Source organism: Drosophila navojoa, chromosome 4 (assembly GCF_054131105.1).
Source record: "Drosophila navojoa isolate 15081-1374.11 chromosome 4, UAZ_NAV_1.0, whole genome shotgun sequence".
NCBI classification, from domain to species: domain Eukaryota; kingdom Metazoa; phylum Arthropoda; class Insecta; order Diptera; family Drosophilidae; genus Drosophila; species Drosophila navojoa.
Window position 1 is genome coordinate 5,623,709 of NC_142892.1, and position 16,408 is coordinate 5,640,116.

The following is a 16,408-nucleotide window of genomic DNA, read 5'->3' on the forward strand; positions in this document are numbered from 1 at the left end:
TGAGGGCATGACTTGCGGCTGCCATTAATGTTCTCCGTGCAGCCTTGACAGGCGACTGCTGCAACAAATGGCGACAATAAACAGTACATTCTACATAAAACACTCTTGTGCACTCATCAATGGGCGAGCGAGCGTCATTTGTTGCGCGGCGCGCGCCTCTCTTTGCGATTCTCATCGATTGCCCAAGTTCCCCTGGCAGCGAATTGATTTGAAAATTTCAAATTGACTAAGAACTTTGACTAAGATTGAATCGAAGTGAATCGAAACTAAGAGCAGACAGATGCTAAAGTTGGACTCGGGACTTTCTCGAGCAACCACAAGCCCGAGATCAAAATCTAAATAGATCGTAATAAATCGTAGCTGCTACGTGTTTGCGGCGTGTGTGTTACATGATTGCCACGCCCACACGGCTGCCCTCCTGCAGCTGCCACTACGGCTGCTGCTGCTGCTGCTTACCTTGGCAGCTTGTGCGTGCGCTCATTAGCATTCTGAAACGGCTTTATAAAATTCAACAAGCAACAATCCAAACGAACGAACCAACAACAGCAACAACGACAACAGCAAACCAAACCAAACCAAACTGAACCATACACAGCATCAGCATCAGCCCTGCTCTCCCTTGGCTTGCCCTAACCCACTCAGACCTCAGTCGCTGCCTCTCCTTCCCTTACTCTTTCTCTCTGTGTCTCTCTCTCTCTGTCTCTCTCGCCGTCTCAGTTTAAGGCTCAGCTATATCACCCACTACAGCGTGCATGTTTTTAGATCTTCTAGTCTGCATGTCTCTGTTTGTTGTACTAAATGTTCTGTAAAAACATTTAAAGGGTTGTTTTAGCCCCCGCTTGACTAGGGATTCCCGAACTTTTTTTTTTAGTTTTAAGAAACTTTAAAGCTGCAGCTCAAAGATAGTGAAATGGTTTATGAAAGAGGTTAACGAGAAACTTTCGTTAACACGTATAGTTTGAGAAATCCCAATAATTATTACTGGAAAGAGATCTTGGAAGTTTCTTGAATATTGAAAAATTGATGAATTGAAGGCCTTCTGATCTTCTGATTAATTATTGAATAATTTAGAAAAAAACTAAGCCTTATAGCTGCCTAGAACGAGAAAGAATGTTTGAGAGATAGAGAGAGAGAGAGAGAGAGAGAAAGAGAGAGTCAGAGAGAGAGTCAGAGAGAGAGTCAGAGAGAGAGTCAGAGAGAGAAAGAGGAAGAATTGTTTCCTACACCATATAAGGTAGTATATCTCTCTCTCTCTCTGTCTCTTTCTATCTGTCTCTCTCTATCTCTCACTCTCTTCTTTACATGCTAAACTCATTATGCGACTCTTTCTCAAAACTTTTTAAGCTAAAGCCTCAAATGCTTTGAGCTAGTCATGCAGGGTATCTATCTCTCAACTCTAGCTGCTTAGCTATTTGTTGTTATTTTGCTTTTTATTGTGCACAACAGGAAAGAGAGTGAAAAAGAGAGAGGGAATGAGAGGGGAAGAGAGAGAGACAGAGAGAGATACCCACATGCACATCCTTATTCTGTTGTTATCCTGGCGTTGTCTGTCGCTGGGTGTTTGTTTTTGTTATTGTTTTTTTCATTTTCGTTTTCATTTTTTTTTTGTGCCTCTCGCCTGCTGCCTTGCCTCGAGTTGCATAAATTGAATCTGAATTTGTGAGTAAATTGCACACAGGAGACACATTATTTTTGAGTTTTGCCTTTTAAATTTGTGGCTTTTCACTTTGTGAGAGACAATAGGCGTGCGAGCGAGACAACAGCTGCAGTGGGCGAGTGTGCGAGCGAGTGCGACGATGTCTGTGCCCATGTAAGTGCAGCAGCAGGAGCCATTGCAACAGACTCGGGACCTCCTCAACTTTGTGTCACTTGCCGTTTGGCAATTTGTGTGCGTGTATGTGTGTGTGTGTGTGTGTGTATGACCCACTTGAGTGGCACTGGCACGCCCACCAGCTGGCCGGAAAGGTCGCTTGGCCACGCCTACAATTTAAATCAATATTAATAGCGTAGGCCTCTTTTTCCGCAAAATGCATTTGCACAAATTGCTCGACTATAAATACCAGCAGAAATGTTTATTTAATATGTGCCAGGCGCTGCCGAGTACGTACGTTCATCTAAATACATTCAGCCCACCTAGGGACACGCACACACAGATACACACACACATATGTGTGCACATATATACATATACTATAACTAAAACCCTTTTTCCAGTTCGTAGTTCAAGCTTAGATGCAATGCAATCCGATTCTCTCTGCGTCTGTGTGAGTTTGCGTGTGTGTGTGTGTGAAAGCTTTTCCATATGCAAATTGTTTTTATAAATTTGCAACAAGCTCTCATTGTTATTGTTATTGCCGCTGCTGCTGCTGCTGCTGCTGTTGTTGTTGCTGCTGTTGCATAGCAATTTGTGTATAAAGTTGGTGCAATAAAAAGCCAAGTGGACAAGGAGCAGCTGTAGCTGGCCATTGGTTCCGGTTGCTGCGAAGAGTGGTATAATCAAAACCGTAACAATCGCCACAATTGCAATAGAATCGTCGTTAATTACTGTCTGTGCTTGCGGTTCAGCTCCAGCTCAGCCCCCCGTCTCACACGCTCTCTGACTAACAACCAGCTAGATTTGATGTGCGTGTGTGTATGTGTGTGTGCAGCGCCTAAAAGAGCAAGACAAATACGAACGAACGCTGCTGCTGCGGCTGCTGTGTGTCTGGCAAAGAAGTTGGAGCTGAGTCGGGAGTTGGGAGTCTGGAGTCTGGAGCAGCATCGTTAAGCGTCGCTGCCAAGTGGCAAAACTCAAATAAACATAAACGTGCACATACATACAAATACAGAGCGAGCTAGAGGGGGAGCAGAGCGAGGGCACACCCAAAATCTGTGAGCTTGGTTTGTTGTCTTTGGCTGCTGCTGCTGTGGGCATGGGCATGGGAGACTCATTAAAATGCAGTGCGAGATAATAAGCATTTTAATTAAATATTTAACAAGAATAAGTTTATCACAACACGAAACGAGGGGAGTGTATATACATATACATATACATCTTGCTCAACCCAACTCATTCTCTCTCTCTCGCTCCCTCTGTGTGTGTAATGGCTTGTAAGCGTCTGTCAGGTCGAGCATTAGCGGCGGCAAGGCAAAGCGCTCGATTCGCCTGGCATTTGGTTTGGGCCCGACTCGTCGTCGTTGACTTCCACTTGCCTAGCCAATATTTTGATGTAATTTGAGCTTCTAATTGGCGCACGTGCTGGCACGGTTAACGTTCTCGGGCAGGTTTTCAGGAGTTCAGGTTTATCGAGCTGCTTGTCAAATATTTAAGCAACTTGTCTAACCGTGTTGATATTTACTTTCATCTCTCACTCACTCTCTCTCTCTCTCTCTTTCTCTCTTTCTCTTTTGCAGGGGCTTTGGCTTTGTCACATTCAGCGATCCAAATAGCGTAGATAAGGTACTCACCCAAGGCACACACGAGCTGGATGGCAAAAAGGTAAATCTCTACAAACAAACACCAACACAGATGCACACCCGTACACCCATACATCTATACACATACATAGAGAGATAAAAAAAATAGAAAAAACTACCCGGCAATCCGTAACTCGAACCCAACTCATGACGTCGGCAAACAAAAAACTTCACCAGCTATGCAAAATATTTGCACAAAGCAACTCTCGCGCGCGCGTTCGCTTCATAAATTGCCTCCCGTCTCTGTCTCGCTCGCTCCCGCTCCCTCTCTCTCTATTGACAGCAATTAGAAACTCAAAGCAATGACAGGCAACTAACAAAAACAGCAAATCACAAAAGTTACAAAAAAATCATGGCAAAAAGCCAACAACAACAACTGAAGAAGAAGAAGCAGCAGCAGAAAGAAAACAATAACCTGTCTATGAAAAGCGCAGATTTTTGCAAAAGCCAAACAATTTTTAATTACGTCAGGTGCTGGCCAGGCATTGGCTGCCCCCTCCGACTCCTGCTGCTGCTGCTCCTGCTACACTTTGTCATTACAGCTTCTCATTTCCTATGTAAATATCAGCAGCAAAAGAAAAAACATGCTCAATAATTGCAAATATTAAAGCCTAAAGGCGTTCAATTATGGAATAGAAAAAACTTAAAAAAAAAAATAAAATATAAAATAAAAAAAAAAACTAAAACAAAAATATGAAAACTTATTTATGATTAAATGAATTTGTTAGCATAGTCAAAATATGATATTGAGCAACTGTGATAGACAGGAACAAGGCAAATTATTTGTAGCCTTAACACATTTTAAGGCGGAAATTCCTAGAAACAAATTAAATATATTTTAAGCCAAAAAGAAAACAAACAAAGCCAGAATAGAAAAAAATATGCAGATTTTACGGCTTGAAGGAGCTGCGTCCATAACTTTGCTCGAAGTCTGTTCGATACGGAGTATATAAGGATTTCTTTTAAATACAATTAAATAAGCCAAACAGCCTTAGCTAGACATCAAAGCACACACACACACACACACACACACACATACAAGCAAAAGCATGTGCTTGGCCAACGTCTATGGGCACGCTCAGGCTGGCTGGCTCTGCTTTGCTTTGCTTTGAAGATATTTCCAGATATTTACATTAAATTTGACTTCAAAATACAATCAAAATATGGTTTTTCAACGAAAGTGCAGAATTAATTAGAATGCAAATCAACGAAGGAAAACCCTATATATCGATTACTTTGTTGAATTTTTAAGAGCTGAATTTGAATTTTTCCTGTGTTATAAAGAGATTAAAAAAGAGAAAATAAAATTAAAATTAAATGAATTTTAATAATGAATATGATAATAATTGCAAATATGTTTTTTATTTGTATTTATTAATTTTTTTTATATAAGATACTTAAATTTCTGGCTGGCAAACATTCTTCAAAAATTTTGGCTAACAAAATTTCAGCGAGAAAACAGGCTAGGCATAAAATCTAGCTCAAAAAGGTTTTTTTTTTTACGAAAACGGAGTTGAGTTCTATATAAAATTGAGTAATCATTGCCAGCGCTTAAGTATTTCATAAAAAGGCCCATCAGAAGTTACTACTCAGATTTTTAGCACGAGAGTTTATTTTTTGTTTTAGCATAAAACCAAAAATATTTTCTTACTCCCACTTAAAATATATAAACTAAGCAATTAGAGAAAAGTTGAGTTATTTGAAAGTCAGTTGCATGAAAATATTTTATTGAATTCTTAGGTTATCTTGACAATTAAATTGAGCTCGTTATCTCTGTGCTCAGAGCTCTTTAGACTTTGGCAAAATCCAACAGATATATATATATATATATATATATATATATATATATATAAATAGATGTATATACATATATATTTATGTAAACAAAAATAGAGTACGAAGGAGTTTTGAAAACAGACGTAAGAAGCTCACATATTTACATATACAACATACACACATACATCTTAATATATATATATATATATATATATATATATATATATATATATATATATATATATATATATATCCACAACCTGTTTAGTCCACACTTAACTATGTAATCCGCTTCATTTGTAGTGTCATTGATCAGCTCATTTTGATTAGCATTTGGCATGGGTGAAGACAGCAGCAGTTGGTGCTTGAAGGCAGCTCACATTACGCATACGCCGCATGGGCATTAGCTTAATTAGCTGCACGGCTGTGCTGGTGTGTGTGTGTGTGTGTCTGCAGTTGGTCATTCTTTAATGGCAACACAGCTGGCCAACTGTAAATAAAATGCGCAGCCATCATTTATATGGATATGTATTTCACTTTTCTATTTTCTATTTTATTTTCTATTTTTTATTTTTATTTACCAAAACCAACTGCAACACACACACAAACACACAGACTCATAAGTGTGTGTGGCTCAGTCGTGCAGCGTTTCGTGTTTCCGTTTGGCTGCACAACACACACATACACACACCCACACACACATAGAGCTCACGGAAAACTGAAAACGATGCGAATTCATTTCATTTCATTTCGTTACGCTTTTTCGGTCTGATGTATTTTCCAAAAAGTCGACGTCGACGTTTGCCACTCAGCGCTGATTAGTTTTAATTTTAATCTAAAAATCAATTTCCCGCTGGGCTAGCGACCCCGCCCACAACAAATGCTGTTGCTGCTGTTACTGCTGTTGCTGCTGTTGTTGTTGTTTTTTGTGCTGCACACAGGAAATCAACACGGCAAACTGCCGTCCTGTCACCATTTGCTGCTGTCCTGTGACAATTTTCGTGCGAATTATTATCGCCAGAGGATATTGCGTTGCTTTCACTGTCCAGCCACACGCTCGCCCCCTCACCCACTCTCCACCTTCCTGCTCCCCTTTGTCTTGCACTCACTGCAGCTATCTCTGCCAATATCTCTTCATTTTATTTGCCATTTTATTTGCGGCATTGGCTTAAGTTAGCCCAGCACTTGCAGCTAAATGCAGCGCAGAGTCACTTCAAAAAGATTTATCCCACAGTGCGGCGGAAAGGAGGGGTGGCAAGACCAAGCCACAGATCCACAGGCTCCCCCCAGTCGTGGCTTACCGTCGGTTGGCTGTCAGTAAGAATGCTGCCAGGGCGGCCAAAATGAGAACCAGCAAAGCACTTAAAATTGAATTTTTATGATTTTTAATTATTTTTAATGACGCTGCTTATTGAGGCAGTCGACGCAGCAGGAGGCGGAGCGGTCTGGGGGCCATTCTCCATCCCATGGAGGAGCAGCTACTCTGGACGCGCAATTTGTTATGCGTTAATTCGTGCGTGCTCAGCTTTCAAGTTGAGCATTGCCACACAGACCAGCATGACACCAACCGCAGCACCTCCCCCCTCCCCCCCGTCACCTCTCTCTGGCCTCCCCTAGGAGTAATTCCTGCTTAATGCGCAATGCAGGCTTATGCAAGATTTATGCTTGGCTATTAATATGAAGAGTTGCTCGAAATGCTTTTTCATTTAAATGTCATTAAGCATACGATTTCCTCACACTCTCCACTACGCACGCTCCAGCTCTACCCCTCTCACTTACTCACTCACTCACTCACTCTCTCTCTCTCTTTCTGCTTGCAGGTGGACCCGAAAGTAGCTTTTCCGCGACGTGCACATCCCAAGGTAAGTACTCACAGAAATATTACCAAAAAAAAAAACAACAACAACAAAATTCTATATGTATGTATGTGTGTATAATATTTCTGTGCGAATGCTTGAGCACTTGAGTTTTGCTTGGGAAGGGTGAGGGGATGTGCCGCATCCTGGTCTGGGCAAAGGATGTGTCATAAGTAGCAGCAAATGGCAGATGAAATTAAAAACGGAAGATGCCAGCTACAACAACAAAAACAACAACATTAAATACCCGCCCACCGAAAAAAAATACTGGCAGGCAGATAACTTTGTGGCTGACAGGCAGCCTCAACTCCATCTACGCCCCACACTTGGAGTCCCGCCCCCCACTCCATCCGGCCCATCAGCTTCAGTTGTTTCTATGCCAGCAAAGTGATGATGACAACAAAATTTCGACAGCATTGGTTGTGCGTGTGTGTGCGTGGGTGTGCGTGGGTGTGTGTGCCCGTTTAGGACGTTCTCCTGCTCCTGCTGCTGCTCTTGCTGCTGCCACCATCTCTATCTTTATCTCTGCCCCTGCCACTGTCACAGCCGCTGCCTACTAAATGCCACACGCACATTTCGCTGCCTGCCACTGCGCTCGGTTAGACAGAGTTACAAATGTGCGCCCATCTATGTAGCGGCTTCATTTTTTCTTCCTTTCTGCCCGGCTGCTGCTGCCTTCACGAAAAAAAAAATAAAATAAATACTCTAAGCTGCAGAAGGAGTTAGGCGTGTCGAGTGCTGCATATGACGCGTAACGTGTTTGTACCTCTGGGAATTTAGCTAGAACCTTGAGGAAATACATATACATTTAATTTTTTTGGGGTTTTTTAAGTTTTGAGTGCGAGCAGGGGGAGGAGAAGTGGGTGGGAAGAGAAGAACGAAATTAAAGCCAGGTTAATATGTGAAGTAGAGGTTAGGCAAGCAGCTAGATGAGTCAGTTTAGAGAATTTAACATGATGGAAAATTGTGCTATTAAAAATAATATTACATTATATGCTTATATAAAAATAAAGATAATTTGGTAATTCTCTCTCAAGTTCAGTAGTGTTTCTTAAGATCTCTTACATCTTTAACTGGGTGAGAGAGATAGAGATAGAGAGACAGGGAATGAGAGAGAGTTGCTGATGAATGAGCGTGCTGAAGAAGAAGTTCTTGAAGATTTTACAAGAAACTTCTCTTGTTATACGAAGATACAGCTGTCATCTTTTATGTGATGAACCTATGAATACAAAATAAGATATTATTAAATTGAAAAAGGAGTTGCTGAAGGATGCTTATTATGAAAAAGAAGTTATTACAGAGATATTGAGAAAGAGATATCTAGAAAATCCAGTCCTTTAGTAAGGGAGCTTCTTTTGATCCTTTCAATATCTTCGTCATTAGCATTAGCAGCCCTTAGCAACCATTCTTCCTTACTCTAGATCTAAAAATAGACAGCAAATAATTATGGAATATATTCTTGTACTTTCAACAACTTTTAAGCTTCACCTAACGTAAGCTGGCTGTTTTTGAAAATGTCTGTGCATTAGCTGAAAACTTTCGAGAGCTCAACAGATTCCTTGGGCTTGACAACTTCTTAGAACACAACTCAGCATGTCCTAAGCGCCTAAACCGTTGACAAGTTTCACATGGCAGAACTTATGTGGCCGAGCTGGCGTAGGGCGTAAAAGTTAAGCGCACATAAAGGATTAATTGCTCATGCCATTGTTTGTTTAGGCACGGCACAAGGTTCGGCTCCAATAATAACCTTTGCTGAAAACATAATTCGCTTTGGAGCAGCTTAGCTGTTATTATTCTAAGGGTATTTGCTAAGGCGGCTTTGTTGGAGTTTTTCGATTTTGCCACAGCGATTCTGCGACTAACCGCAAAGTACACCATAATACGCACCCAAAACGTCACACACACACACGCACACACACACACACATACATGTACACATACACCCACATAGACATATAGACAGAAACAGGCACACGCAATCGCTTACCAAGTGCGAAAGCCCTGAGCAGAGCAGGACCCAGCCGTAGGCAGCGCCTGCTTACTGTCCCTCTCTCCCACTCGCTCTCTCTCTCTCTCTCTCGCTCGCTCGGTCTCTCGCCTAGTCGCTGTCTCCCTCGCGCTGTCCTGGAGGGCTCGTTGGCAGCGCTTTGCTTATCAACACGCAGCTGATTTCCGTTGCTATTCCTGCGGCGCGTGTTGCCATTGCCATTTGCCCGCGTCCTGCCACGCCTCCCGACGCCCTGTGGCAGCGGGAACGGCAGCACCCAACAATTATTTACGTAATGTTATTATTATAATATTTTTTTAAACGCATTCTCACTGGATTTGCGCCATGCCACGCAACGGAACGCCACGCAGTCGAGCAGGAGGCGGCACAAGGATGCGGCGGCAGGCGACTAGGACAACGAGGATGGCTATGCGGCATTTGCAAGTGGCTTTGTGTTCTGCTTTGCTCTGTTCCTTTTTCTTTCTCTTTTCCTCCTTTTTTTTGTGCTTTGCTGCTGCTGGGGCGCGCGAAGATCCGCTCGCATATTAAAAGGCGTTTAAAAACATAAATCCAACGTCTAACGGCTGCTTATGAAAATTACGAGAAAAAAGTGAGTGAGTGACGCGAAGGGATGGAGCAAGTGAAGGTAGAGCGGGAGAGGGAGAGAGAGTATGCGAGCGCAGCTTAGCAGGAGCCAAATGGCAGGCAGTCAGGACAGGCAGGACACCCCAAAGGAGTTTGCTACGCAGGACACCAAAAAAAAAAATAAAAAATTGCATGCGACATCAGAAGCGACAAAAAAAGAAGAAGAGATATAACAATATATATATATATAAAAAAAACGGGGAGAAAATGACGAGAGGACAATTTCTCGCACCGTTTGTCGACGGCCCAGGCCAGGCAGAAGGATTGCCCACAAAATGTGGCCCAAAATGTTTGCGGTTGCAGCGAAAGTTAAGAATTTTTTTTATATTTCGTTGCCCATCTTCTTCTTCCCTATTTTTAAAGTAACGGACTATGGGACTGGGACTGAGCCATATAATGAAATGAAGCATACTAAATGAGCCTGCTAAGTTTTCAGCTGTTGGAGCGAGAGCGAGAGAGGGGAGAGCGAGAGCGAACATAATGAAATGCGAAAAAATGATGATGATATTTTTGGACCATAAAATGCAGATGAGCCGACTAAGCACAAAAATAGTGTGGAGAGCTGAAGCACATTTCGAGTAGGCCTTGTGTGTGCAAGGGGTGTGCGTATACACACACGCACACGCACACACACACACACGCACACATCTAACACATTTTCATATTCAACATATTACACATACGCCGTGTGTGTCGCATCGACAACTCGTCGAGTCGAGTCGTCGACTCGTTTTCAACGTTTGTGCAAACTTTTGTGAAGTTAATTTCTTTGCTTTTAAGCTCTCAGACTATGAATATGAAATGTGTATTTGTGCAACTTGTGTGTTTGGCCACTGGGTGCCACCGCAAATGCTGTCAACGTTGTGGGGAGGGGGGAGGTGGTGTGAAGTGCCAGCGACTGGCTTACATATGTCATGTTAAAAAGTTCGCTTTAATGTGCAAAATTTTTGGTGGCCAAAGCCATAAAAGTGCATGGGATAAGTGAAATGGATTTCGCTCGACTGTCCCACATAAGTATGCTATAAAAAACTATGCGAACAAAAACAGCCAAAGAATGAGACACAGAAAAAAAAATAACAGAGCTGAAGAGAGAACTATACAAAACGGAATCTGTACGAACGACAGCGCAGCTCTGAACTTGCCGAGGATTTATGAGTGTTTGTAAGCGCCATTGTCATTTACACACACACACACACACGGTCACACACATAGAGCGACACATTCGGCATATGTAGCAACAAATTTCAGTTTAATATCTTGCATGCGATTCCAGCGAAGTCTTAATTAAATTTGCAAAAGGGAAACATGTGAATGGCTCTGTTTGATATGAATTATAGAGTATGTATATGTGCATATATATGTATGTGTGCATAGTGTATATATATTTAAAGACATTTTTGTGGCAGCTCGATGGGTTATCTCAAATCGATTTGATTGGCTGGAATCTTGTGGTCTTTTTTTAAGATTGAGGATAGATTTGATAGATAGATGTAGGGTAAATTATTGGAGATATAGAAGGGGTTGGATATAGAAGAGATATAGGAAAGGTTTGACATACACAGTTCTTAAAAAAATATTTTGCGAGAGGCATAACAGAAATAGAGCTAACAAATCTTCAATATAGTAAATTCAAATAGACTTAGGACTGAAGAGGATTGAGATTAATATATTTTAAAAGTCGACAGCTTAGCATGGAATATACATATTACAATTTGCTTAAGTTTCATCTTCATTTCATGAAATATAAATATTACAATTTGTTTAAGCTGCATCTTCATTTCTTAACTTTCAACTACTTTTATATAGATATAGCATAGATAACTCTTTTTAGACTCGACAATGTTTCTCGTCTATCAATTATCGCCTCGCACAGCGACATTTTGTCAGGGCATTGACAATTATTTAACTATAATATATTAAGCTGTGTGCTGTGAGTGCCACATTCCTCAAATACAAATTGAGTGCGTGCAACATGATATATTTGAGCTCAGCCCGAGACCGAGTGGACAGTAGTAGTCAAATGGTGGCCGACCACAGACAATGCTACACAATGTGGAATGTGTTTAAATGCTGGCAAATGGAGCTGTCAAATTATCGATTGTGATGGAATCTGTAAGCCTATGGGGCTTAAAATTCAAAATAGATTACAAAAACATAGGCGAACGTAAAGTTGTGGCCACATAAGTATGCAAGGGCAAAGTATGTATGCAATTAAGGCACAAATCCTGTCAGAGATATAGTGTGTGTGTGTGTGTGTGTGTGAGTGTGTGTAAAACAATGCGGCTTCGATTGCATGACCATGTCATAATGAAGCACATTTGGCTCCATGCTGGCCAAATGACAGATATCAGCAGCAGAAGCGAGAGGGAGAGGGAGAGAGAGGGAGAGGGAGAGGGAGAGAGAGAGAGAGAGAGAGAGGCGAAAGCTTCACTCATGTTGCCATTAAATTAACACGCTCGAATGTCTGCTCTGTCTATCAATGTGTGAGTGCGTGTGTGCGTGTGTGTGTGTGAGTCGTTTTGTTGTGCTTGTGTACATTGTGCAAACTTTTCTAATTTAAACCGGCAGTTTCAGTCAATTGCCACAGCTTACCGCCTTTCGACATGATTTTCACTTTTTTTTTTTTTGTTGCTACCTTCGGAGCTGCAGACGCACAGGGCAGTATATAAAAAGAGCAGTGCAGACATATTAGATATTTCCAATACATTAAAACTTGTGTGTGAATACACTTGCTGGAATCCATTACACACAGACGCAGAGAGAGAGAGAGAGATAGAGAGGGAGAGAAAGACAGGCAGACATGCTGAAAGGCAGCCATAAATCTAATAAATACGTGTGTTTCTCGCCAACTCCCGCTGCACACACACACGCACACATACACACACACACACACACACACACACACACACAATGCAATAACTTGTAAAATATGTAATCAATCAAGATGAAACAGTCGTTGAGGCAGTCAAACTATGTCGAAAGTATGCGTCTGACTGCAGTTGCAGACGTTGGGCACGTGGAGGGCGGCGGGTGGTGGCCCAGGGCCGTAGCTCTGCAAGGCGTTGCAAAGGGGGGGGCGATTAATTCAACTTTTGCACAGACAATAGCACTGTGTCCAAGAAGCGGGAGAGCAAGACAGAGAGAGAGGGAGAAAGAGAGAGAGAAGGAGAGAGACAGACAGTCAGATAGACAGTGAGCGTAGGCAGCGAACTTCTACCCCACCGACAGGAATAAAGTCAAAAGTTGAAAGTGCAATTTTGTCGTTATTATTTTACATTTACAACAAAAGGCAGGCAGCAAGCCAACAACAACAACAACAACAACAACTACAACAGCTACACAGAAAAAAAAAGGAGCGCAGAGAATAAAAGTGAAAAGTTACTCAACTATTTCATGCAGCGGGGCCAACCGCTGAGCATGTGTCTCCCAGCGCCGCTCCCAGCTCAATCTATGCTAGCTGCTGCCATGTGTATGTGTGTGTGTGTGGGGGGTGTGTGTGTGTGTGGGGTGTGTGTAATTGTCAGTTAGTTGGCGCTGTCAGTCCGAATGTTGAAATTAATTTATTTCAATTGAAGTTGAACTTTTGTGGCTTTATTACTTTGCAAAAGTTGTGCAGAGCTACGCATAATAAACGCCAGCCACCAACGTCAACTCTCTCACTTCCTCCCCCCCTCTCTCTCTCTCTCTCTCTCTCTCTCTCTCTCCGTTTTTGAGTTGCCAGGTGCTGGCCTCAGCCCGCAACCCGCTGTGCACAGCACCTGACCCTTGCCACTCACTCATTCTCACTCAGTCACTCTCTCTGTCTCTCTCTCTCTCTCACACACTCTCTCTCTTTATATATATACTATATATTTTGCTTTGCAAAATAATCAAATTGGAAAATTGCAGCGTTTGCTGGTTTTCCTTGCTCGCTTTCTCCAGCCCCAGTAGCTCGTCCTTGTCATTGTCGCCGTCAACTATCATATTTTTTTAGCTTCTTCTTCTTCCTCTTGCTCTTCTTTTTTTGGGGTTTCTTTTTACTTTGTTCATCTGCTATTTTTGTTTGTACCCTGTAAGCTGTGCAAGTGGGCAATGAAAGGGTATATGGGCCACACTAGGAGCAGAGCGCTAGATAGATAATGAAGACATTTATATAAGTGTTTTTAAATCGATATTGAGGGCACTCTTAGTGTGAGTAGCTAGTTTTGCTTCTTCTTACATCATATCTTCCTCCAGTGACTATCGATTTATTTAACGATTGCCTATATCTAATACTGAGATTCTATATGCTATACTTTATATACCATAAACTACCCTTATCTTACTCTAAAATCCTGAAATTTCACTCTTCTGTTAACTCTCTCTCGCCTGCAGCAACTCGTCACTCCCCAGAGGGTATCTCTTAGTCAATCACATATGAGTAGAGCACGCCTTTCAGCTTTCTATTTGTATATTTTTTTTATGATAGGGTACAGCTAGCATCTGCAGCAGGTGCTATTGACGGCCCTGCTGATAATTTGTTGCGAGATTTTGACATTTGCGAGTGGCAGCCGTGCGGCATTGATAGTTATTTGATATGCATATATTGAGCTAAAAATCATAAAAACAATATTGAAATTCTTGTAAGCGAAAAGCAGGTAAACAAAGAACAAAAAAATAAAACATGGACAAGGAAAAACCTGTCAATGCTAGAAACAGAGATACCATAGACTAGAGATATACGAGTGAGGAGTCTGACTGCGCTTGCCTTTACTGCAAGCTAACATGAATTTAAATTTTATATGAAATACTGATATTATCTAAACTACGATTAGTATACAAATAAAACATAAATTGAATATTTTACATTGATTTTGCATGGAATGTTAATAGCTGAAAGAATTTCAGATTAACTTTGAGAAAACTCTGCAATTTCTATGCTGATCATCGACTTTTTATAGATTTTTGGTTCTGGATAAATATTAAATAAATATTAAAATAATTATTAAAATATAAATATTTAATATTTTTGCAGTTATTTTGAACAAGGGAATACCCATACTCACGTCAAGTTTATAATTAAATAGGTTCTGTTGATAGAGAATGTCCCTTATGTAGAGTTAAGATTCCAGATCTTGTCTTCAGTTTCTTAACACAACCTTATACTATCTCTCTCGCTCTCGCTCTCTCTCTCTTTCTCTCTCTCTCTCTCTCTCCTTTGCTGAAACACCTTTCGTAATGCTCTCATTTGATTACAAACTATGCCGTTAAGCTTTTCTTTGATTAGCCGAAATTCCTGTTCCCGAATTCAAATGTAGCATAAAACGAAACTCTAATGAGTCTGCTAAGCAAATCTCTGTTATAGTTGTTGTTGTTGCTTTAGTTGTTGTTATTGCTGTTGTTGTTGTTGTTGTTGTTGTGCGCAACGCCTTTTTAAACTGAAATCAAAAATCAAAATCCGCACAAGCTACAAATGTTAAATCCGCAAATAATTGACAAAGTTTAGGCATAAACGTGGCTCTGTCTCTCTATATATACATACGCTGGCGGTGGTTGGCGGTGGTGGTGTTGGTGCGGGCGTTGTTGCTGCTGTTGCTGCTGCTGCTGGGGCTAACTTCAAAATATGTTGGCCACAAATGGCAAAAGTTTGACAGGTAAACGGAATTTGCTAGAATGTGTGCTAGATGGGCCAGAGCCAGAGCTATGTGTGTGTGTGTGTACGTGTGTGTGTGTGTGGGTTAGCAAATGCGCATATGGATGGTTGCGTATTCAGTTGTTGTTGTTGCTGTTGCTGTTGTCGCGGGTTGTAGTTGCGCTTTAATTTGTTGCCCGACTCAAGCTCGAGTATCTATTATCCAATTCTAGTTGGTGTATGCCCCCTCCTGCCTCCGCCCGCCTGCCAGTTGCCCATTTATGTTTAATGAGATACTTTTTAACAGCCTCATAAATGGCTATGATAACCACTTAATGTCGAGCTATAGCAGGCAACAGCAACAGCAACAGCAACAGCAACAACAGCAGCAACAGCAACAACAGCAACAAAAACAATTTACATATTAAACTTGCTGGCTGCGCGTCTGCCGACGCTTCCTCCTGCGCTGCCTCTCTCTCCACCTCTCTCTCTCTCTCTCTGTCTCTCTCCCTCTGCCATCCCGCACATGCTGGCGCTTCGCTTCTCGCCGGCTCGTGCGAAATATGTTCGCCTGCGGCGCATTCACTTTAATTTGATTAAATTTTGAACATTTTCACGTAAAAGTTGCTCCTTTTGGCTCTTCAGCAACAGCAACAGCAACAACAGCAACAACAGCAGCAGCAGCAACAACAGCAGCAACAGCTTCAGCTTCAGCTTTCAGTTGCAGCGGCAGCTTCGAGTTCTCGTTCTTCGGGCTTCCATGCCGGCAATGGCGTTGGCGTTGGCGTTGGCGGCTTCGCGCTGTGGATATGGATGGATGATGATGATATGGATGGGCTGGAATTGTTTGGGCTGCAGCATGTGCCCAGCTGGATGCCTGGATGCCTGGATACTCAAAGGCTTGCCGCAGAGTCGCCACCAATGATGCCGCCTCGGCGTTCAGCTGCTGTCTGTTTCCATATCTCACTCGCTCTGCCTCTGCCTCTGCCTCTCTCTCTCTCGCTCTGTGTGTAAAATAGTTTTTTATTTCAACTTTTTTGTGCGACTACCACTTTTTGTTGTATTTCATAATAAATAGTTGTTTAAACTTTTGCCCAT

At 41.9% G+C, this 16,408-nt stretch overlaps 1 protein-coding gene across 5 annotated transcripts in view; it reads left to right on the forward strand.

Moving 5' to 3' along the window:
* Rbp6 (RNA-binding protein 6) overlaps positions 1-16,408 on the forward strand; it is a 195,011-nt gene that overhangs the window by 78,409 nt on the left and 100,194 nt on the right. For all 5 annotated transcript variants that reach the window (XM_018100413.2, XM_018100412.3, XM_089259885.1 and 2 more), the window contains exons 4-5: positions 3,394-3,478; positions 7,053-7,094. In XM_018100413.2, the coding sequence (XP_017955902.1) occupies positions 3,394-3,478; positions 7,053-7,094 (127 nt within the window). The remainder of the gene's footprint in view (positions 1-3,393; positions 3,479-7,052; positions 7,095-16,408) is intronic.